Source organism: Miniopterus schreibersii (assembly GCF_964146895.1).
Source record: "Miniopterus schreibersii genome assembly, chromosome: 11".
Classification (NCBI taxonomy): domain Eukaryota; kingdom Metazoa; phylum Chordata; class Mammalia; order Chiroptera; family Miniopteridae; genus Miniopterus; species Miniopterus schreibersii.
In genome coordinates, this window is record NC_138111.1 from 52,215,518 (window position 1) to 52,240,682 (window position 25,165).

The 25,165-nt window shown below is 39.1% G+C and overlaps 1 protein-coding gene across 1 annotated transcript; it reads left to right on the top strand.

The window, feature by feature from the left end:
• Nucleotides 1-65: 65 nt before the first annotated feature.
• Nucleotides 66-25,112, top strand: SNAPC3 (small nuclear RNA activating complex polypeptide 3). The gene is made up of 9 exons (XM_081151624.1): nucleotides 66-420; nucleotides 1,120-1,197; nucleotides 8,548-8,632; nucleotides 11,675-11,779; nucleotides 14,711-14,860; nucleotides 18,470-18,552; nucleotides 19,768-19,932; nucleotides 22,060-22,167; nucleotides 23,354-25,112. The coding sequence occupies exons 1-9, from the start codon at nucleotides 104-106 to the stop codon at nucleotides 23,499-23,501; spliced, it is 1,239 nt and encodes a 412-aa protein (XP_081007750.1). The 5' UTR covers nucleotides 66-103; the 3' UTR covers nucleotides 23,502-25,112.
• Nucleotides 25,113-25,165: the final 53 nt, after the last annotated feature.

Consider the following 25,165-nt stretch of genomic DNA (forward strand, 5'->3'; position numbering starts at 1 on the left):
GGCCCCGCTGCTCGCAGGCCGGGGCCACGTGCAACTACAAGTCCCATCGCGCTCTGCGAGGCCTTGGGCCTCCGGCTTTCGCTGGGAAGGGAGCGGGGCGAACATGGCTGAAAGCGAGCTGGGTTCCCCAACGTGCAGCGGGCTCGGCGGCGGGCAGGACCCGGCCCCCGGCAGGGGCGGCTGCAACTTTCCAGAGTACGAGCTTCCGGAGCTAAACACGCGTGCTTTCCACGTGGGCGCCTTCGGGGAGCTGTGGCGTGGCCGGCTGCGCGGGCAAGGGGATTTGTCGCTGAAGGAGTCGGCGGCGTCCGCGCCGCCTGGGCAAGGAGGGGTCGCCGCCTCGGGCTGGGAGGATGCCGCCGTGGCCCGCGATCTGGGCTGCAGCCTGGAGGCGGCGACCGAGCTGAGAGCCGTTTGCGGGTGAGTGCGGGGCCGGTCCGGGGGCAGCCTCGCTCCCGCGCTCCCCGGGACCCTCCCTTGGGAGGAACTGGGTTCCCTCCCGGGGGCCGAAGGGCCGCCCTTGCAAAGCGTTCAGCCTGCTGGAGCTTCCCCGCAACACCCGGCCAGCCCCCGGGACCCGAGGGCGTACGTTGTGCGAGCTGGAGTGGAGGGACGAGGGAGCTGCATAAAAGATTAATTTTTCTATTCGCTGCTCGTTCAAGTGCTTGTTAATGCAGAAAAGCAATCGGAGGAACAGCGACGGTGTACCTGCCGTTGACAGATGCTCTGACAGTGGGAGAACCTTGGTACCGTAAGGCTGGAAGACTTGGCCAGAGTGTTAAAACCTTGACCAGCTGGGGTCCCTTTGGGGGCCACCCGGGTTATGCTATCACTGACATTTTCTCCCCAAGTGCCTTATTTGGGGTGAAAATACAAAAATAACTTAAAAAAAATATTTTCGTTCCTCCATTTAACACAGTATGGGCCTCCTTCAATCGGCAGTGTGTGCTTTTATTTATGGAATATTTACACAGATATCATTGCCTAGAATTCTGGCCTCCTCTGAGCCGCCTGCTGGATTTTTATCTCACTTCTTAATTATTTGGTGATGTATTTAGGACACCACCCCGACTCACCAGGGACGAGATGCATGATTGCTTTTCCTTTGTTTTGTTTTAGCCTTGATAAACTGAAGTGCCGGGAGGAAGATGAGGACCCAGAAGTCATCCCAGAGGACACCGACCTAGTGACTTTGGGGTATGGAGGACCTTGCCTTTATTATGTGCTATTAATTTAAATATTTTTCAACATCATGTTATTCGAAAGGTGATTGTTGTCATCCCACCCCCTAGCTTCAACCATCGTTAACATTTAGTCATATTTGCTTCAAATGTATGTTTTTGAGATACCTGCTGTGTGTCTTTTTCCATTTCTGAACCCTTTCAGTAAGTTGCAGACAGCGTACATAGAGCTCCTAAAAGTATCGTTCTCCTACATAATCTTATAACAACTAAGAAAATTAACAGTAAATACATATCTTCTAATACTTAGTCCATATTCAGATTTGTGTTTATTTTTAAATGTGTGTTTACAAAGGTACAGTAATCTACTTAGATTTCAGGTGCAAGCTACATACTCTGGTAGTGCCTCTCAAACTGTCCGGTAAAGGACCAGTTTTGTTTTGTTTTTAATTTTTGACAGATTAATACTTTTTAAAAATAGGTTAAAAATGAATTACTAGAAAAATGGTATTAAAAGATAAACATAATAAAAGTCCAAAAACTCAGGCGTACATTTTTAACTCTGCCTTGTTTTTTTTTTTTATTGTCATAGCTGCCAAATCAGTTTCCCTTCCCTACTGCTAATATTTACATTAGCAACATTTGGAGCACTATGCAGGGCTCCTGTCTTTCTGGGTCCCATGTTTTCTCCTGATGTATTCATCATGCTATCATCTGAACATGCTCATTTGCTAAGGCATTGTCAGTGGCTCTATCCTCTTTGGATTTATTTCAGACCCCTTATTTTGACATTTGAAGTCTTCCACATATAGCTCAAATTTGCTTTTCTAGATTCATTTTCAACCACTTTCTCTTTCAAATGGCTCAGGATGCTCATGGCCCCTCTCCCATCTGAAAATTACTCCATCTTTGAGGCTCTAAGATTTCTTTCCACATTACTAAAACCCATCTCTCTCCCTTCAGGAATGTCTAGAACTCTTCTAACATTTCTGATGTCAGACTCTTTCATCTGTGTTTTGCCATTAAGCCTGTTATACTGCTTTGCTCCAATTGGTGCTCTTTATTGTTGATTGATGTGTTGAATTTTTCTAAACTGCACATCTGATTGTGTCACTTTCCCCAGAAACCTTTCAGTGGCTCTTAGGCAGAAGTCCTGAGTTCTTAAGTGGCTTACAAGGGCCTCTATAGAATGGATCTTGCTGATCTCTTCAGCCACCTTGGCAGTGTTCCAGCCACACTGCAGTTCTTTCTCAGTTCCTGGAATGTGCTCTCACTCCAGGCCTTTGCCTACAGCACTTACTATTCCTTGTCCCCCTGGTCTTGCTGGCTTCTACTTATCCTTCAAGTCTTAGTTGAGGGGGTAAGGACTTCATTTATAACCCCTTTTATGCTTATGTGACCCTCATACTTCTCTAATCAAGATTCTCATCACATTTACAATATACATGTTTAATTTTCTGTGTTTCTAGTTAGACTTAAAAGTTCCTTAAGTTATATCTGCCACATACACTGCTATATCCCCAGTTCCTAGAACTTTGGTGCATAATTGGAGATTCAGTAGATATTTGTGGAATGAGTGGAATAAATGAAATTTTCATAAACCTGGGAAAGTGGATTTTAGAGATTGGCTGATGATAATGATAAAGCATACTATTCTTTGTTATAGTTAATAACATACTGATTGGCTTATAATGATTTTATTAAGCCATGTTAAATAGTAATTTTCAGACCACTTTACGAATTGCTTCCCTGGCTGTTTTTTCTTACTAGATTAACTGGATCTTCTTGGTTATTTTCCATAGGAAATGTGGGTAGAATTATATATATAATCTAATGTAAAAGGAGTGAGTACAGCATTCCTCAGCTGAGATTATTTTGATGTAGTACTTTGAAACTATTATATTTAAAATATAACTAATATTAATTTTAACAGAGCTGCAAATAAATTACACTTGAGCCAAAAGCCAAAATTTATATCTCTACGCTTTCTTTTTCTCTAAACCTTCCTTCTCCCCACTAATAACTTAAAAACGTAAACATAAAAAAACCCCTAAGTACACGACCCATTTAATATGGTATAAAATAAATAAATTTCTGGCACTTACTTTTTTCCTTGTCTAACAAAGGAGCTACTGGAATAATTTTATGCATGTAAAGGAGAAAAATATCAGTAAAGATATATTTGACAAAAGAAAAAAAAAGACGAAATACTGCAAATAACACTCTCTGATTGCAGATGTAATAAAATTAGAATTTACTAACAAAAACAAAAAAATCAGGCCGTTCCATCCGGAAACTTTAAGACTTATTAAATAACATGTGGTCAGAAAGGGAAGAACACATTGAAATGACAGAATTTTTAAGAAATAATGACATTGAAAACACCACATATCACGATATAAGGAATACATTTAAAGCAGGGATTAAAGGAAAATTTACCACCCTAAACAATCTATTAAAAGGGAAAGAATAAAATAAATGAATTAAATTTCTAGCTCAGAAAACTAAAAAAAGAACAGCAAAGTAAACCAAAAGAAACTATAAGGAAGGAAGGAATAGTGGTAAAAGCAGGAATTAATGAGAAAAATAGAAAAAGGATGAGTCTAATCGAAATCTTTGCTTTTAAAAATAATTAACAATAGATAAACCATTAGATAACTTGATTAAGAAAAAAATGGAAGAAAGCACAAACATATTGAAACAAATTTTTTAAATTATAAGAGACTTCTTTGCAGAGGTTGGCAACCCACTGACTGCCCACCTGTTTTTTGGCTGCTTTTGTGCTACAGTGGCAAGTTGGGTAGCTGTGAAACAGACCAGATGGCTCACAACCTAAAATATTTACTTTTTGGCCTTTTAAGGAAAGGTTTACTGGTCCCTGCTCTACGGAAATAAATTCGAAAACCTAGATGAAATAGATCATTTCTTAGGGAAATACAGATTATTGAAATTAACCATATTAGAGTTAGAAACATAAGTAGACCAATTTTCATAGAAAAACAGAGAACATTATTTAAGGAAATATTCCACAAAAATTCCAGGTCCAGATAGTTTCACAGGAGAATTCAACCAAACATTCAAAGACCAGATAGTCCCAATGCTCCAGGACCTTGAAACGGAGGAAAAAAGTCTTAATTCTTTTTATGAAGCAAACGTAACACTGATACTTAAACTAGATAAAGATATTACAGAGAAAGAAAACTTGAGACCAGTATCATTCAACACTCAGAAAATATTAGCAAAGAATCCAGCACCATATTAAGAAAACAGTACACCAGGACCAAGTGGGATTTATTACAGGAATGCAAGGTTAGTTCAGTCTTAGGACATCTACTAATACCATACTGTATCAATGAATCTAAAGGTAAAAGTCATTTGATTATTCCCAGAGATGCTAAAAAAGCCTTTAACAAAATTCAGTTACCCATTCAAGATAAAAACTCAAGGAAATGGAAATTATAGGGTTACTGCTCTGACATGGTAAAATATATATCCTTTAGTTGTAAAGTTAGTGTCTTGTTTAGTAGAGAAGTGGACAGGCATTTCTACTCAGATCTGGAACAGGGCAGGCATGCCTGTTATCTCCACTACTTTGCAACATTTTGCTATAGGTATTAACTCTGCAGTTTGGCAAGAGAACTCAATTAGAGGCATAAGAATAGATGAAAAAAATTAGCTCTCTTTGCAAATGATAAAATAGTATATCTGGAAAATCCTGAAGGAATCAATGCTAAAACAGATGTGAAACATGAAAAACCAGTTTAGTGTTGCCCTGGCCGGGTAGCTTAGTTGGTTAGACCGCCCTCTTAATACGCCAAGGTTGAGGGTTCCGTCTCCAGTTAGGGCACATATAAGAAGCAACCTGTGAATGCATAAATAATTGGAACAACAAATCAATGTTTTTGTTTGTTTTTCTTTCTCCCCTCCCCCCATCCCTCTAAAATCAATAAATTTTTTTAAAAAATTAAATTAAAAAAAAAAATTTAGTGTAATAGCAGGATACAAAATTGATACATGAAAAACAATAGCCTTCATATATACAAACAGCAATTAGGACATAATGGTAGGGAAAATCCCATTTACAGTAGTCAAAAGGAAGGTTAAATACTTAGGAATAAATTTAACAAGAAATGTGTAAAATTTGGTAATGTCTAACAAAATTACACGGGCACATACCTTTTGACCCAATAGTGTCACTTGTAGCAATCTCTACTGAAGATATACCTCCGACATTATGAAAATACATTACATATGAGGTTATTAATTCCAGTGTCGTTTATAATAGCAAAATTATTACTTGAAATGTTGTAAATATACATACATAGGAGAGTGTTGAACAGACTGTGGGACATCCACACAGTGGGGGATTACTGGGCAGCTACACTAAAGGATGAGAATGGGTGATCCTGTGGAGTGATTTCTAGGAAATACTGTTAGATGAAAAAAGCAGAGGCCAAAAGCATATGCTACCCTTCCACGTACAAAAGAGTATTTGCCAGGTGTCAATTTAATGGCTCTCATCTACAAATTTACCTTTTTGTCTGCTCTCTAAAAATGGGTCTTGGCCCTTTAAAGTTTTTTCTTTGCCAACTGGCACAGTGTTAAGCTTTGTCATTAAAGGGCACAGGAGAGACTTTGCAGGAAGAGTTGTGCTGGCTCAGCAGGATCCAGCAGTGCACACAGCTTCCCCAGCGCCCAGCTCTTGAAGTGCCTACCAGTCATAGCACTCACCACCAGCAGCTTTCCCTGCCATTCCCCTTAACACCTCCCCTCAACAGCCTTCTCTGGCACTCTTGAAGGTAGATTTCCAGCAGAGCCCAGTGATGGTGCACCTTAGCAACTTTTCTGCCATTCAGTGAGTACAGCTGTGCCCTTTCCAACAAGGTCTGGATCTCAGTCTTGGAGGCGAAAGGGGAGACTTTTTGAGCACTCTTTCTCAGAAAGACTAAGGGAGAGGGTACTCCATATATCTGCTGTTTCTATGTTCTCTAGAGTCCTTTACTTCTTACTTGCCAGACCCCCATTACTCCAATCCTCCATTAAAGTTAACAATTCTTTAGATTAAACTTTGTTCAAATTACTGTTTAGTTTTTTTTCTCCTAATTGAACTCAGACTGATGCAGAAAGGAATATAAGAAAATACGTAGGTATCAGCTTATTTGAACAGAAGAAATGGAAAGGATACCCCTGGCCGGTGTGGCTCAGTTGGAGTGTCGTCCCCTGTGCTGTAAGGTCGCAGGTTTAATCCCTGATCAGGGCACATGCGGGAAGCAGCCGATGGATGTTTCATTCACATTGATGTTTCTTTCTCTCCATCCCCCTCTCCCTCCCCCTCCCTCTTTCTCTCTTCCTCCCTCCCCCCTCCCCCTCCCCCTTTCCCTTCCTCTCTCTCAGATCAGTTAAAAAAGAAAGAAATGGAAAAGATAAACCAAACTATAGAGATTGGTTGCCTACAGGAGTAGAAAGTAAGGAGGGAATGGGAACAGGTTAGTAGGGACAGAGAGGGAATGACGCTTCTCTTACTATATTTTTTATAACTCTGACTCTTAGAACCACAGTGATGTTTCACATGCCTTTCACATACCCCAAAAGTAATCGCACAAAACCAACCAGGATGTGGGTTGGACAACCGAAAATAGAATATAAAACCAACAAGTGAGCCTGTGTCACAAATGAGTTACATAATTACACTGAGGAGAATGGGGGAAAAAGAACTAACCTGAGCTCTGTACGCATCTTGATTGAATTTTGTAAGGCTAAAGCCAAAAAGAACTGTTCATGAGTTAGTGTTTCTCACAGGGGTGTAGGTTAGCAATTTTGAAAGTATGTATTTTCTAGAATTAAGTTAATGGATTAAATTATGGGAGTTGCGTTTCTCACTTGTGGAGAAAAGCCATAAACAAGGAAAGGATGAAGGCTTAAGTGAATCCTGTGATTTTAGTTTGGGATTGAAAGTGTCAGTATTAACTCATGGTTTTGAATATGTAACAGAAAAATACAGAAATACAAATAAATTTTACGTGCATGGGTTAGTATACATATATATTTCCCACCTCTCTGCTGGGAAGCCTAGAAGCAGTGACTTCAGTAACAATGAGAATGCCTAGCGCCCAGATACTGCTCTCTAAACATCTCTCTCCAATAAAGGAATTAGGGCTCCTAGGAGAAGCAGTTGATTCCAGCGCTGAGACAAGGAAATAGAGAATGAGCCTTGAGCCTCTTATGGTACCAGAAAGTAGGGACATACTACAAAAAAGAAGAAAAAAAAAAGATGGCTTGTTGAAAGAACAGGAGTCAACTTGAAGAAGCTCCTAATGGTCAAAGCTAGAACAGTTTGAGCAACAAAATAATGATAGTGTTAGATTTTAACCTATAGAATAAAATAAATATCTGTGAGTTTATAGTAATATAAATGATCAAGTAAATAAATGGGAGGAGAGAGACAGGTCTTCATAATATCAATGAATAAATGTAGAATGCGGGAAATAGAGAATCACCATTAGACATAAACTACAGTAAAAAATGTTGCAGGCAAAATCTACTGTGAATGCTAAAATTTCTACGTGAAAGTTTGAGGAGAAACAAGATGCATAAAGTATCTCCCCCAAGTACTTATCAAGTACAAAGGAAAAGTATCTTTCAAGTGTAGCAACCTGGCAGACAAGGTAAACATCTCCAGTAATTAGACATACAGGGTGGGACAAAAGTAAGTTTACAGTTGTGAGTACGTAAAACAGAGTAATTATATTCTTCTATTATTATTTATTAATTATTGTATTTTCCATATGAAGAACTGTAAACCTACTTTTGCCCCACCCTGTACTACTGTTGTTAACATCATGAACCTCGTGGTCATACAGTGAAGGACATCGTCATTCTTGTGGTATTCTTGCCAGAAATGTATATAGGCTTCCTCCAGTCATGAGGGAACAGTACTCAAATCTGAATTGTAGGACACTCTACAAAAGAACTGATTAAAGCTCCTCAGAAGCGTCAAGATGGTAAAAGACAAAGGAGGACTGCAGAATTGTAAAAGACCAGAGGAAAAAGCAGAAGCAAGAAATGCAGTGTGGTGTCCTGTTCAGGGACACTGGGGCAGAAAAAGGCATTGAATTTAAATATTTGTGAAGTTCCAGAAAGGTCTGTAGTTAACAATACCGTATTAATGTTAATTTCCTGGTGTTGATAATTATTCTGTGATCCTGTAAGATGTTAACATAGGGGAAGCCCAGTGAAAGATATAAGGGAATTTTTTGTACTATTTTTACAGCTTTTCTTGAATCTAAAATTAGTTTAAAAAAAAAAAGATGTGTCTGAAGCCTCAATGAAGACTGCTGAAGTTGGATTGTTCTTGTATCTATAACAGGGTTAGAAAGAGGCTTTTGGAACATCGGGAAGAAACAATAACGATAGATCGGGTGTGCAGACAAGAAACATTTGCTTACGAGATGGTAAGAGTCTCATCTTTTTCACTTTTTCCCATGAAACGATAAGCTGTCACTGGGTGAGTGTGTGTGATGACGGTATGGTGGCTTTATACTGGATATACTCAGTTGAAAGCAAACTAGTGAAACTTTATTGGGACTGGGAAATAGAAGAAAAAGACCCTCAGAATTCAAGTGATGACATTTTACTCTCAAATGTCTGTATTTTTTCTTTTTGTTTGGTCTTGCTCTCTGTGTTAGGCTAAATTCATGCCTATTCACCACCCTATTCCTGGTATTTTTATTCTGTTCCTGATCTTGGTTTACCCACTTTTTCCCCTAATCCATCATCTCTTATATAAAACCTTCAGAAAAATTTAGGATGGTGGGTAATAAGAAATCAAGTGTTAATAGAGATCATGGGTTTATTCATTACATATTCTTGAAAACCTACTATGTGCCACATATGGTGTTGGGCACTAAGTGGTGTATAGGGGCATTTATTGTCTCTCCCACTTATTTTTTTATTGTTAAAATTTATATGACAAAGTTTACTGTTTTAACTACTTTTAAATGTTCATTTAAGTGGCATATATATTCATAGTGCTTTGTAACCATCACCAGAACCTTTCATCATCCCAAACAGAAATTCTATATCTGTTAAACAGTAATTCCCCATTTTCCCTTCTCCTAGCCCCTGTTCCCTAGCCCCTGGTAACCTCTGTTCTAATTTCTTTCTCTATGAATTTGCTTATTATAACAACCTAGTTTTGATAATACCAACTTTGTTTTAGTAATGTCCAGAAGCATCAATACACTGCTTCTCTACATCTCCATTCCTCTCCCTTTATATTATTATTGTCACAGATTACATCTTTACATATTGTATGTCTGTTAACATAAATTTATAAATATTGTTTTGTGCATTCGCTTTTGGAAAAAAAGTTATAAATCAAAAGTACAGTAATACTGGCTTTCATATTTGCCTGTATAGTTTTATCTGAAAAATGTCTTAATTTCTCCCTCATTACTGAAGGATAGTTTTTCCAGGTATAGAATTCTTGGCTGACAGGGTTTTCTTCGTGACTTTTAATATGTAGTCCCACTGCCTTCTTATCTACATGGTTTCTGGTGAGAAATTGACTGTTAATCTTATTAAGGAACCTCATTTCCTTTAGCTCTCTGTATGTAGTTTTCTTTAGGTCACTGAGTACATTTAAGAGAGTTGATTTAAGTCCTAGCCAGTTTGGCTCAGTGGTTAGAGTGTCAGCCTGTGGACTGAAGGGTCCTGGTTTCATTTCTGGCCAAGTGCACATACCTCAGTTGCAGGTTTGATCTCCAGCTCTGGTCGGGGTGTGTGAGGGAGGCAACCATTCGATGTGTCGCTCTCACATCGATGTTTCTCTCTCTTTTGCTTTTTCTCTCCCTTCCACTCTCTCTGAAAAGCAATGGAAAAAAATATATCCTCAGGTAAGGATTTAAAAAAAAAGTTGATTTAAGATCACTGACTAGTAATTTCAACATCTGGGCGCCCTTAAGGGTGGTTTCTGTCAAATTCTTTTTTTCTCGTAAATGGGCTATATTTTCATGTTTTTTGTGTGTGTTTTATAAGTTTTTTTGTTGATAACTGAACATTTTGAGTATATTTATTACTTGTTGAGGGCTGTAGCTGTCTATTTGTGACTTTTCCAAACTATTTTTCCAATGTGTGTTTTCTGTGTTGTGTATTATCACTGATGTTTCTCTTTCATCATCTCTGTAGTCAGCCAGGGTCATAAGATTTCTTTTAATGTCTTCCTCCACAAATGAGAACAGGCCCTGTCCCTTTAACGTTTCCAGTAGCTGCTGTTGGGGGAAGCCACAGCTGGCAAGAGGGCCAAAACCAAGGCAGGTGTCTGCACCAGGCCTTCAGGGCATCACTAGACCAACCAAAAGACACAACCCCCAATTTTCGGAGAACAGGGTCCCCCCTGCCTGTCCTGGCATCGGCCATCATTTCTGGGACGGTGGGCTGCTGTTCCCATGTCTGCAGCAGGACTGAAGAATGGAGGAGTGGTGGGTGGTTTGTACCCTCTGCTCATCCATGAAAAATCAGCAGTGCGTCCCTTCATTAAGCAGCCCCCTGGTTGATGTGAATTCTGATCAGGTCCAAAGTTCAAAAATAGTTTATTCCAATCTCCCTTCCCATCTTATTGGTTGATTTGGTGGAGGGACTGATTCTCCGAGCTTCCTACTTCACCATCTTGTGTTTGACATCACTCCCACTTATTTTTATTCTAACTTTTTTTTTTTTTAAATATATCTTTATTGATTTCAGAGAGAGGAAAGGAGAGGGAGAGAGAGAGACAGAAACATCAATGATGAGAGAGTCATTGATCGAGCCCACAACCTGTGCATGTGCCCTGACCGGGAATCGAACCCCGATCGCCTGGGTCCCAGGTCAACGCTCACCCGCTGAGCCATGCCCGGCCGGGCCCACTTATTTTTAAAATGTCTTTTACTTAACCAGTCCACACTGGTGGCCCCCATTTTATAGTTATTAAGCAGATATAAAAGAGTGTGGTGTATTAAAGATGTGACAGTGTTGTAAAAAAATGAGTTCTAAAGCCAAACAGGTGTGTATTTGCATCTTGTCTTGCTGGTTTACCTTGGGTAAATCCAAACCTTTGAACTTCATCTGTCAAATGGCTCTCATAATAATATGAGAGCAGGTATGTAAAAGATTAGTAACTGTAAATGCCAATATGATATCAACGTTAATTTATATTCCTATTATTCCTGTTTTATTATCAATTGGCTAAGCATTTAGTGTCAGACATCTTACTAGGTGCTTTATGTACACATTCCCAGCAACAGTTCTGTAAAATAAATATTTTCTGTTTTTTTTACAGAAGATGAAACTAAAGCTTAAAGAGGTTTTAATATTTTCTTGAAGTAGAATTAGGAGTCAAAATTAGGAGTCAGGGCTGTTTGACTGAGTTCTTGCTCATAGGCATTGTTGCACACCGCCCCTTCTCTGAGTCAGTGTCAGGTTTTCATGTCTCTTATTCATTTGTTTTCCTCCTTCAGGAGTCACATGCCATAGGGAAAAAGCCTGGAAATCCAGCGGACATGATTGAGGAAGGGGAGCTTATCCTGTCTGTGAATATCCTGTACCCTGTTATATTTCATAAGGTCAGTAGTAAATCCTTTTGCATTCCACAGATGAGTGACTTTTGTCACATGGTTTAGTTATTTGAAGAGTTATATTCCTGAGGGTTCAGAGTAAATGCAAGCAAATGCTATTTTATCTGGCACCCTGCTTATGTTCTTGGGTTCTTTGTTTTAATAAGGAATATTGTAGCCCAGCCAGGCATGGCTCAGCAGTTGAGCGTCGACCTAGGATCCAAGCGATCGGGGTTCAGTTCCCGGTGAGGGCACATGCCCCGGTTGTGGGCTCCATCCCCAGTGGGGCATGTGCAGGAGGTGGCTGATCAATGACTCTCTCATCATTGATGTTTTTATCTCTCTCTCTCTCCCCCTCTCCTTTCCTCTCTCAGAAATCAATAAAGATATATTTTTTAAAAAATTTAAAAATACAGAATATTGTAAATAAGATCAAGTTTCAAATAATCTCTTGATTAATAGGATGACAGTTTTAGTGTTGGAATGCATACTGTAGTTCCTGCACTGGAAGCAACTGCAAGTATATAGAAAGCCACAATGATTCTAATGATATGATGTCTTAAGGGTTGTTTTTTCCCCCCCCAGAAGGAGTGAAGTGACGTTTGTTCACCAGTTTTGAATACTTGGGAAGATGTTTAACTAAAGACAGGTCTACTTTAATGAAAATGCAGAAAGGTAACAGGTCAGGGGTATCTAGGAATTCCTTAGGAGCCTCTAATAAAAAGAACTGTCCCATACCAGACCTCATGTATTCTTGATTCCTCAAATAGATGTCATAAACTTTGAAAAGGCTTAATTGAAATGTTACTATACATAAACTTGTGAATAAATAAGCTTTGATGAAGCATCTGGAATATAGTTAGTACTTATTATTTTGTTTGATGAAGATTTCAAATTACCAGTCAAATAAAACAAAACCAATAAAACAGCCTCTGGGCTTATAACATTAGAGTAGTGAATAGATGGCTTGACTTCAGGTGGTAACTTCCAGGAAATTTTATTTATTTATTTTTAATATATCTTTATTGATTTCAGAGAGAGGGAAGGAGAGGGAGAGAGAGAGATAGAAACATCAATGATGAGAGAGTCATTGATCAGCTGCAGCCCGAAACCCGGGCATGTGATTCCCTCGACCGGGAATCGAACCCCTATCGCCTGGATCCTAGGTCGATGCTTAACCACTGAGCCACGCCCGGCCGGGCCTTCCAGGAAATTTTAAAAGACAGTGATGCTAGATGAAATTATAGTCCACAGGCTTTTCATGCTAATGTCATTTAGTCACATCTTGATTGTAAACTTTAGTTTAAACTAAAAAGTTCTCTTATCAAGTATCTTAGTCCATACTCACTTCTATAACAAAATGTCACCGACTGGGTGGCTTATAAACAACAGAAATTTATTTTTGACAGTTCTGGAGGCTGGAAATCCAAGATCAGAGTGCTGCCATGGTCAGGTTGGGGCTCTTCTGGGCTGAAGGCTTCTCACATGGCAGAAGGGGCTAGGGAGCTCTATGGGATCTCATTTATTTGTTTATTTATTTATTTATTTAAAAGAATTTTACTGATTTTTAGAGAGAGGAAGGGAGAGGGGGAGAGAGAAACATCAATGTGTGAGAGCAAAACATCTTTTGGCTGCCTCCTGTACTCCCTCAACCAGTGATTGAGCCCACAACCCGGGCATGTGCACTGACTTGGAATCGGACCAGTATCCTATTGGTATACAGAATGATGCCCAACCAACTGAGCCACACCAGCCAGGGAGGGCTCTCTTTTCTTTCTTTTTAATTTTTTTAAATTTTTTTAATTTTTAAATTTTTTTTAAATATATCTTTATTGATTTCAGAGAGAGGAAGGGAGAGGGAGAGAGCGATAGAAACATCAATGATGAGAGAGTCATTGATCAGCTGCAGCCCGCAACCCGGGCATGTGCCCTGACCAGGAATCGAACCCTGATCGCCTGGATCCTAGGTCAACGCTCAACCGCTGAGCCACGCCCGGCCAGGCTCTTTTCTTTCTTTTTTAATAAGAGAAAGTCTATTTAGAAAGTTACAAAGGTGGTAGAAGCTCCCTTGGAGCTTAGGAGAGAGAGAGGCAGAGGTAACGCGCCTGGGGACAAGGAGGGGGGGGAGAGGGAGGCATGGGCATGCTCCCTCGGAGCGTGGAGCGTGCGCCTTGAGTAAGAACACTAATCCCATTCATGAGAACACCCTCATAACCGAGTTACCTCCCAGAGGCCCCACTTCCTAACACCATGACTTTGGGTGTTAGGATTCCAACATGCAAATTTGGGGCAGACATAAACATTCAGACCATTACACCAAGTGTCTCAGTTATACTCATGGATTTTAATTTATGAAGGTGAACAAGTGACATCACTAGAGGCTAATGCCATTGACAGAAGACTTTATTACTTACACTTCCTGAGAGGCGGGGGTATGCCATGCTATGTAGGGCCACAGGGGGAAGCACCAGTGTGAATGAGGCTGCAGAAAAGAGGGAGAGGAAAGCATAGGCCACAGCCTTTGTTAGGGTTTCTGTGAGAAAGGCGAGGCAGGGCAGAGTAAACAGTTTAGAGTTGGCTGGTTTGAATAATTCTAGTAGGCTCTGAGGCACATGGTTGTCCCTAGTTGTCTGTACCTGGAAGTTGATTTAGGACAGGCAAGATGTAGGCGAGATGTTGGATAGGAGAGATAAAGGAGGTGGTTTCAGAGTATAGGCTTTGTATCACAGGGGAGATGTAAACAGCTTTGGCCATTAGTTTGGACCTGTAAATAATGAATGCCAAATAGACAATTAGAGAATTTAAGAAAACAACGCCAAGTTAGGGGAAAACTTAAATCAAGAAAACCAGTAACTTAATTCAGATCTGATTATGACAGGATTTATAGTTTAGTTGATTATCTCTGAGTGGACACTTATTTATGTACTTTTTGACTTTTAGCACAAAGAACACAAACCATACCAGACGATGCTGGTACTGGGCAGTCAAAAGCTCACGGAGCTAAGGGATTCAATTTGCTGTGTCAGTGACCTCCAGATTGGTGGGGAATTCAGCAATACTCCTGACCAAGCTCCCGAGCACATCAGCAAAGTAAGGTGATTTTTTCCCCCCCATAAAGCAATAGGAAATAATAGTAATAAGCTAAAGAAATAATGTTTACTCTTGCAAGATCGTAAATATTCCAGTAAATGCCTTTTTGTTCTAAGCCGTCCTGTTCTACTTGTCCTGTTCATTTTCATCCATTCTTTGTATGCTCTTCCTTCAGAGGTCACAGTAACTACCTGTTTAACCAATTGATCTCTTTTCCTTGTTGATACAACTTATTTCACTGTAGCATTTGAATTTGCTGTTCACTCTCTCTCTATAAGTTTGTCATAACTGCCCCAGCAAAGGGTTCGAGTCTACACAAGAACCTCACTGCCCGTAGAAGGACCCATCAGTTCAAGGACCAATACCAAACAAAGACATAGCATGTGATGCTTGTCATTGCTGGTGGTACCCAGGGCGATGCTCTCAGGACAGAAACGCTGCATACTCACTGGATAATTATGGAAAGGAGCAGAATGGTAGCCTGGCTACCCGAGAAGTTTTCAGAAGGGATCCCTTGCTCAGTAGGGAGTAGGGCCTTGATGCTCATGAATTTTATGGTGGGCAAGCTTGAACTAACTCTGTTGCCTGGTACAACTAGCAGAGGACCTCAGATTTACTGGCCCACTTAAGAGAGGCAGCACCTCCTGCAGAATAGTAAAAAGATATCTGGATCAACTAGAATGGAGATAGAGTATGGACAAGAGCCATCACAATCTCTATTTTTGCTGGTTCCTATGCCACCAGCCACCTAAATGTTATAACTTAGATTTTATCTTAGTTTTTCATATTCTAATTCTTCTCCTGATCTTTCCCCCAGTTTTCATGGTTTTAGTGTGCTCCAATCTTTGTTAATCTCCGTCTATAGCCACATTCTCTCCTGATTGTCAAACCATTGTTTTTAGTTCCTGCTGGACATTTCTGCTTAGCCACAGTGCTGCCTGGCATTTTTACTGCATTTCTGTAATCGATTAACTCTGCCCCTTTTCAAAGCAGCTGGTGTCTTCTTTCTGAAACTGAACATTTTCCCCTCATGGCTTACCTTCAGCTGAAAACCTTGCTGTTTATTTCACTGAGAAAATAAAGTTATCAAAAAAGAATTTTCCAGCCCTGGCAGGGTAGCTCAATTGGTTAGAATGTCATCCCTGAAACATCAAGGTTGCAGGTTCGATCCCCAGTCAAGGCACTTATAAGAAGCAACCAGTAAATGCGTAAATAAGTGGAACAACAAATTGATGTTTCTCCCCCTGCCCCCATCCATCCCTTCTTCCCCTGCCTGCCCTCTCTCTAAAGTAAGTAAATAAATAGAAAAGAATTTTCCATCATCTTGCCCACATTTACCCATCTGCCTATGCACCCTGCCTTCCTACCTTTTGGCAGTGGATGGATTAAGCCAGCTTCTATCTAAGGCCAGTCTATGTCCCCTGGATTCCACCCCTGATTGCATAATCGAGGACTTGGTTCTTTAATTATCCCCTCATCCCTGCATCATCAGGGTTTTTTTTTACATTCTGTCAGCTCTCCCACTGTTGTAAGGATGTGCTGTAATATATCTCCCACCCCAACCCCTCTTCTTGACAGTGTGTCTTCCCCTGGCTGTGGTGTTCCCCACCGTTCCACCGCAATCACTTCATTGATGCCACCGCCAGGGACTCAGTTCTCCTCTTACTTGACTTCTCATCAGCATGCGACACAGTTGAACATTCCTTTATCCTTGAAACACTTTCTTTACTTGGCTTTTAGGACATTACACCCATTGATTTTCTTCCTCCCTGACTGACTTAATTCCTTTGCTGGGTGCGTCTCACCGTTCTGACTTATAAATGCTGGTAAGCCCTGTGAAGCAGTTTTCACACTTCTTTGTGTGTGCCCACCTCTCCTCTGTGTGTACTCCCGAGGCACTCGTCCAGATTCATAGCTCTAAATACCAGGATTCCCAGGTGAGCGTATCGAATCCCAACATCTCTGAATTTACATATCCAGCAGCCTCCTTGACAGTTTCTATCAGATGTCTGTCATCTCAAACTTAATTTGTTCAAAAGCAAACTCTAGCTGTCTCTTCCTCCTCAAATCTGTACCTTCCTCAGTGTTCCCATCTCAGTGAATCTGCCCATTCTGCACCTGGTTACTTGCTGCTAAAAACCTTGGAGTGAGTCATGCTGGCCTCCTTCCCACACTGCAGGCATCAGGAAGTCCTTAGGGCTGAGCCTTCGTGGGCACCATCATCTCCTGCCTGTACTGCTCCAGTGCCCTCCTGAGTCTCACTGCACCCCTCCACACTTCTGTTTGTCCTCTATGCCAGCTAGTGTGTTTTTGTTTTTTTGTTTTTTAATATATCTTTATTGATTTCAGAGAGAGGAAAGGAGAGGGAGAGAGAGATAGAAACATCAATGATGAGTCAGTCATTGATCGGCTTCCTCCTGCACGCCCCTGACTGGGGATCGAGCCCGCAACCCAGGCATGTGCTCTGATCGGGAATCGAACCCCAATCACCTGGATCCCAGGTCGACCCTCAACTGCTGAGCCACGCCCGGCCGGGCCAGAATGATATTTTTATTTTTTTAAAAAATATATCTTTTTTGATTTCAGAGAGAGGGAAGGCGAGGGAAAAAGACAGATAGAAACATCAATGATGAGAGAGTCATTGATCGAGCCCGCAACCTGGGCGTGTGCCCTGACCGGGAATTGAACCCTGATCGCCTAGATCCCAGGTCGACGCTCAACCGCTGAGCCATGCCCGGCCGGGCCAGAATGATCTTTTTAAAGTGTCAGATCTGCAGAGGATTCCTCTTACATCTAGAATAAAATACAAAGTTCTTATTGTGGTCTACAAGTGATCCATTATCTGACCCTTTCTGCCTTCCCACTTCATATCCTAACACTCTTTCCATCAATTGTTGCCTTCAAACCACACTGCCATTCTTGCTGTTTCTCACTGTACTAAGTAAGCTCTTCCTCTTCAGAGCCTTTCTGTCTTCTGTTTCCTCACCCTAGAATGCTCGTCACCCAGGCATTCAGATGGCTCACTCCTTTATTTCTTCCTGGTCTCAGATGTCACCTTGACAGAGAGGTCTTTCCCTTACAGCATCCAGAGTAGTGTTCTCTTCCCCTGTCATGCTGTATTTTTCTTTCTTTTTTATTTTATTTATTTTTTTAAATTCATTATCATGTATTACATTTGTCATACCTCTTTATTTTTTATTCCGGAAGTCCTCTTTCCCATTGACCCCTTCTTCCCCGCACACCCTGCACCCTGCCCTATTTTATTTTTTTATTGCATTTTGCATTCAACACTATTTTGTATTAGTTTCAGATGTATAGCATAGCAGATAGACATTCATATAGGTTGCAAAGTGTGCCCTCTGGTAATTCAAGTGCCCACCTGGCCCCATACATAGTTATTACAGTATTATTGACTATATTCCCTATGCTGTACTTTACATGCCTATGACTATTTTGTAACTACCAATTTGTACTTAATTCCATCACCTTATTTCACCCTGCCTCTGGCATCTGTCAGTTTGTTCCCTGTCTCTATGAATCTGTTTCAATTTTTAATTCTTAGAGCAATTTTATAATTCCTTTTTCTTAATGCCATTTGTTTTCTTATAGGACCTATACAAATCAGCCTTCTTTTATTTTGAAGGAACATTTTACAATGATAAAAGATACCCTGAGTGCAGAGATTTGAGCAGGTACCGTTTCCAAAAATCTTCTCGAAGTCGTTCCCATTTCTGGTTCTCAGAATGGTATTGTCTCCACAAATCCTCTAGTCTGTTAAGGATATTTGCCAAGGAATTATTTTTTTAGGTTGTTTTAGTTTGATTTGGGGTAAGAAATTCTCAATTTTTAAAACATTTTCAAGGTTGGTCTAGATACTAGTAAGTTAATAAACATTTTTATTCCAAGAAGAAAATTTTCCTACCAAAAGGGCATGTCAGCCATTCCAGGATCTTTGCCTGCTGTCCAGAATTGTTTTTTAAATGTACTATCTACTATTTTAGAAATTATACTAAATCTCGTTTGAGCCTTTGATACATCTAAAAAATATAGTAAATCCACCTTAAACACTTTATTAATGTCTGTTCCTCATATTAGATGATAGCCATAAATCTTTCACGATTTTCCTCCTTATTTAGTGTGTATAGTTGTTGGCCTTACAGGCTATGTATGGTTGCTTAAGTACAAAACATGAAAAATCTATATCTAATTATTGTGTGAATTAGACCATACTTTTATCATCAGTGTCTTGGCAAGTAGAGTATATATGTATATTTTTTCTGACTGTTTATATAAATTCTTTCATTATAACCACTTGTATTTATATTCTAACAGTTCGCAATCTTGTTGGCCTCAGCACTTCTTTATACTGTAAATAATTGAGGACTCCAAAGAGCTTTTATGTGGGTTATAGCTATCAATATTTACTACATTAGCAATGCAGACTGAGATATTTTAAATATTGACTGATTTAAATAATCCTGTTAAACATTAACATTAATAACATTTTTGTGAAAAATAACCTCTTCAGAACAAAATAAAATACGAGTGACATTGTCACACCTTTTCCATTCAGTCTGAAGTGATAACCCATGTCATGCAGCCTCCAGGGAAATACATTTATGAGAGAATAAGAGTTGGAAAGGCAGCAAGTAACATTTTAGGATTATTGTAAAGATAATTTTGACTTCACAAACCCCTGTGCAGTCTCAGGAACCACACTTTGAGAACTGCTGCTATTATGAAGAAAAATTCAGAATTCCTAATTCCAGCATCCATCATTTCAGGATGGTAACTGTCCGGTTCATTGGGTCAGCCAGGTTTTGTGAAGTGCTGCAAACTGTTGTCTTGTCTGTCATTTTTAGTTTTTGTGGAGCAATGATATATATCCTTGCCTTCCCCCACCTCAGAACTATCATTGAGTGGTCAGAGTCCCATGATAGAGGCTATGGAAAGTTCCAGACTGCTAAAATGGAAGATTTCACCTTCAATGACTTATATATTAAACTGGGTTTTCCGTACTTATACTGTCACCAGGGAGACTGTGAACATGTTGTTGTCATTACTGACATAAGGTAAGTGGCAGTACTCGGAACATTTTATTTGTTCCCCTTTCCTTTTATTTCGTAGTATAAAAGCAGTTGTGTTTTTTTTTTTAGTAAGAGTTATCTGTGCAGCTTGGCTTGGAAACAGCAGAAATAAGTGCTTTCCATTCATGGACCAACTTTGCATCCTCTATTATTTTGGGGGGGAACTATATAAGAAATCCTTTACTGTTTATTAAAGGTTTAAAATTTTATAAATACTTTTAAAAGTATCTCCATTTGTATACTAGAAAGCTATTATTCAGGTAGTAGTCATCCACTTTGTATACCATATAGGCACTTTGCAAACTTGCAGGTATATTTCTCCGTTTCTTGTCTTTTTGCCAAAATTTGTAGGAGATAAAAGGGAACTGGGGGAAGAGAAGAAGAATTCTAATATTTGACCAATATGAAATCTTAATGCTTTCATAAAGATTTTAAGTGGGAAGGACTAGTTTAAAAATGAGGTTTTAAGATGAGTTATAAATTTTATATAGCTGGTGGCTTTTCTTTTCCTTACTTAGGACATCGCAATATATGAAAAACAATGTATAGGAATAAGCCCTGCTCTATCCCGTTGGATTCCTTCAGAGAGACTAAGTTTTCTTGTGGAGCAATAACATGCCCATGTATTAACACCGGTCATAGGAACCGATGCATCAGAAAGTCCCTGCTTCCTTTTCTCTGGATCTCAGTTAACAGTCTCCAAAACTTTTACCTCCCATTCACTGATGCTCAGGAAGCTACCTGAGGTAGTTCTTCACACAGACTTAACCTTAGAAAAGGAAAACATGGAATGCAAAGCAGAATAAGACAGAAAAGGAGCTCTCGGTGTGATGGGAAAGGGAAACCCTGGAATGACAGCTGGCAGGCAGAGCGGAGACTGGAGCAGGATGGAGGACTTGGGAAGGGTGTCTGGAGCTGCTAGGCCTCCTGTTGGTGCACCAGATGGAGAATATGTTTACTCTTCTATCAGAAAAGAGGGAACTGAATTAGTGACAGGAACACTGAAAGCTCAGCACATGCAAATATGGGAGAATTAGTAGCTAGAAAACAAAGTGTTACATGGTGAAAGGAACCTGTAGTCTGTTACGTAGCTTAGGTGGTGGTAGTATTAATTAGTCATAATTTAAACATTAAGCATCTATTTAACCAAAGTTAACAGTGGTTCTGTACAGACATGTTGAGCTAAAAGAAAAAGAAACAGTTAATATATAACACTTGCCCCTTGGGAAGAATTTTTGAAGCAAGAGCCAGGAAAGCTCATAAACCTCATAGATTTATGAGACTTTCAAAATTATGTATGTTTATTTCTTGAATATGTGTACTTTGAATTTTAAGTAATCTGTTCTGGCTGCTCTTACTTTCATTTCTTACAGCGTAGGCATATTGCTGCACATGGTGTCATTCCTTAAACTCGGCAACTGGAACATAATTTACACTAAAAGTCATTTTCATCTTACAGGTGGATTTAAACATTCCATGCCATTCCATAGTTAAACAGTTAAAAGTTTATTCGTCAGTTTATGATGGTGAAGTTGATATATTGCTACCCTTTTTTACTTAAAAAAATCAATTTTAGAATTGTCAGAGACCAGGAACCAGTAGAATACTTCTTGAGCAGCCCCTTCATTTTTCAGATGAAGAATCTGGGGTCCAGCATGGTTAAGGGATTTACCCAAACCCATTCAGCTGATGAGTAGAATAGTGGAGATTAATTTTCACTCACAATTTCTTAATTCTCACACCTAAAACTAAAGTCCTACCAGTTCACATTATACCAGAAGTCGGATTTGGATTTTAATAAAGGGGCCAGTAATCAAAAGCCCTATTATAACATAATCAGTTATTCTAGGTAGAATAACTAGCTAAAATACTTAGAGAGTCACAGTGCATGTTACCGTGAAGGGATTTGGGAAGTTTCATAGAAAGCATTGTTTGATCCAAAATGCCTTTGGAGAAGGTGTTTTGTGGAACACAATTTGGTGAAACCTGGTGTACAAGTGAGCAAAAAATTGAAAAATATACTTACGTTAATATTGAGGTACAGGTATGTTTGATTATACATCACAAACATTTGTAATTTAATAGCTTCATTTATTTTCTCCTGTACAAAAGGCTTGTGCATCGCGATGACTGTTTGGATAGGACCCTTTATCCCCTTCTTATCAAGAAGCATTGGCTGTGGACCAGGAAATGTTTTGTTTGTAAAATGTACACAGCCAGGTAAGTGGTATCTTTTTTTTGAAGTGTTTACTTTCAACAGTCGAGTATTTTTTACTTTTGGTATTTCAGTTTTTTTCTATGTTGAGTCTGAAGGCTTATACTTTGGGGTATAAATAATATAAAGGGTTTTTTGTGTAGTAGAGAAGTGCTGCAGAACAGTTCAGTAGATTACTACATTTTTAAACTGTAAGGAGATGCAGTATCATGTACAGCGGAAGTGCAGGGACAGGTCAGACTTTAGTCTGGTTGATACGGCACTCGGCGTTATCAGGGAACCGTGTTCTGTCTCCTCTCTGCACTCTACAAAATCAGTCTCATCTACAGTTTCTCTTCAGTGAAAATGTAACACAGCATCTCATGTATAATGAGGTCAAAATATGGTTTTATAAAATTTCTGCTTTATGTGATTCTGCATGTGTAGATTGTTTCTTTAACTATGGATCAGTCAACAAACCATTCAGAGGAAAAGGGAAGGATTTAGTATCAACTTGTTTTGGGTTCTCCACAATGTGCTTTTCCAAGTGATAAATAGGAAGACAGTTACTAGATCAAAGTGGAAATCAGGGAATGTTAAAACATTCCATGAGATGCAGAATTTAGATCAACTGAAAAATAGCATTTTCATCTGAGACTAGTAACATCTCCTGTCAAAAGACAAAGTTTCAGTTGAATAATGGTGTCCATATTTCCCATTTGTATACACTGTGTAACATTCTATCCTGAATTCTAAGTAAAACAGCTGGAATTTCCAAATTAACCAGTACTAATTTACCAGTTAGAAAGATAAATTAAGCAAAAGTTTATCAGCTCTGTAGCATCTGATTTGCTTTTCAAGATGGCCTATTAGAAGGAAAGGATTATGTTCATATCGGCAGTTTCTCGGATAGGTATGCCGTGGGCAAGTGCCCAGTGCTTTCAGTTACGGGTGTTTCTCCTGACCGTAAGCAGCCTTTCAGGGAAGCAGCGTTCTGCGGTTTCTGTGACTGCCCTTTTGCCTTGTAGAGTACTGATAGTGATATGCCTGTATACATGTCCAGGAAATCCTATGGAGGATTATAATTATGAATAAGATAGGATGAGAAGTCAATAGTGGGAATGTTACTTACATATTATTACAAGTCATACCTACAGCATGAGAAAGTTGGTTGTAATTATGTACTTTTGTGTGTGTGTTTTTTAACTACAGATGGGTGACGAACAATGACAGTTTCGCACCAGATGACCCATGTTTCTTTTGTGATGTTTGCTTCCGAATGCTTCACTATGATTCAGAAGGCAACAAACTAGGGGAATTCCTCGCTTACCCTTATGTTGATCCTGGAACCTTTAATTAATAACCAACAAAAAGTGTGCACTTGTAGGAACATGATCAACCTGAAACATCAGCTCTAGTTACCTCCCCCCCCCGTGAAAAAAACAAATTACATTTTTATAAACTTGATTGTATTTAAATGCTCAAAAATATAGTATTTATTACAAAGTATAGTTCTTATTCAGTGTTTCTTGCCCATTTTAAGTGTGTTTATCTTACTGAGCTGTAGGAGTGCTTTATATATCCTGTCATATACATGTATTCTGATTTTCTCCCAGTCTGTCGCTTGCCTATTCATTGTGTCTTAAATGCTTTTTGCTAATCATTAGCAAAATTCAATTAATGATACATCAAGTGGTGGAATTATTTTGAAAATTCTTTGAAGAATGAACTGCACTGTATACCATGATATACCATGAGGCTTCCAAGGTAAAGATTTTTCAAGTATCTAATAAAAATGAGGGAGAATAAAAGTAGATTATTTAATAAATACACTATTAATAGCTATTGTGTAATCTCACAGTGGGCTTTTGTAATGTTTTGGTAGAAACTAGGTAAACATTTTAATAGATTCCCTACATGAATAATGAATATAAAAAGATCTTGAGTATATACGCAGAGCTCTACAGAAGTAGCATTTGAATTGAAGCTTCATTTCCTGACAACTTTTTGTGAATCACAATGCTGAGTTTAAAATGTATGTCAATTTAATATTTTTATGATTAAAGGATTTCATGTAATATGACTGCTGGGACATGGGCAATCAAGAGCGTATGGATTGCTAGCTCTCTCTTCTTGGGCAGTATACCCAGTATTCTGTATGCAGAAAGAAAACACAAGTTTTTCTGGCTCAGCTCTTCATTCTCTTGGTCCCCTTACTGTGGTAATTCTAGTTATTCTCTTGTCTCATTCTGAACCAAAGAGCACCTGTGATAAATTCCAAGCTCTAAATCATCAGGGAGAATTGTAGGTATCTCTTTGAAACGTTTTCTGGAAACCTTTTTTTCTGATGGGAAATTAAATTCTGTCGTTTAAAACTTCACTTTCTTTTAGGTTATATTTATAAATTCAACTGAATTCCATACTTCCTGGATGGGTAAGAATAAACATTTACCATATACATCAAAAACTGATGAAGCCTCTAAGCCTATGTGTTTAAAAGGTTTATAGTAAAATGTTTTATGGCCTTAAATGCAGCATGTCCAGTTAAGTCTATTGGTGTGAAGACCACAAGCACCTGTTTCTGGTATGTCTAGTGGTGTTAATACACCAAAGAATCAATATAAATAACACAGTTGGCGTATGCTATTGCCTAAGTTTTTACTTTCATGTTTCTGATGATGCTAAATTGTACTGATTTGAATTCTGCTGGAAAACTAGATTTACCCAATTTCTCAGAGTTCCAAAGGTAAAAATGAATTTATTTTTAAAGTGCATTCCTTATAGGTTTTACATTAGTATGCAAGGGTCTTTTTTTTTATTTTTTTATTCATTTTTTATTTTTTATTCATTTACATTACTTTATATTCTTAAAAATTCCAGAAATTATCATAACAGAAGCATTAATCCATGTGTGGTGCCAGTTTATTTTAATGGGTAAAGAAGGCTGTCAGTTAAAACAATACTACTGCTGAAATTCTTGTTTTATCATTTATTTAGAATATTATCCTGCTGGTTCTTAAGGTT

Bases quoted from the DNA above. Each gene is read 5' to 3' on its own strand.
- SNAPC3 (XM_081151624.1), top strand. From the start codon at position 104: ATGGCTGAAAGCGAGCTGGGTTCCCCAACGTGCAGCGGGCTCGGCGGC. The intron at 421-1,119 runs GTGAGTGCGGGG...GTTTTGTTTTAG, and splicing joins GAGCTGAGAGCCGTTTGCGG to CCTTGATAAACTGAAGTGCC. The intron at 18,553-19,767 runs GTACCGTTTCCA...CCCCCACCTCAG, and splicing joins GAGTGCAGAGATTTGAGCAG to AACTATCATTGAGTGGTCAG.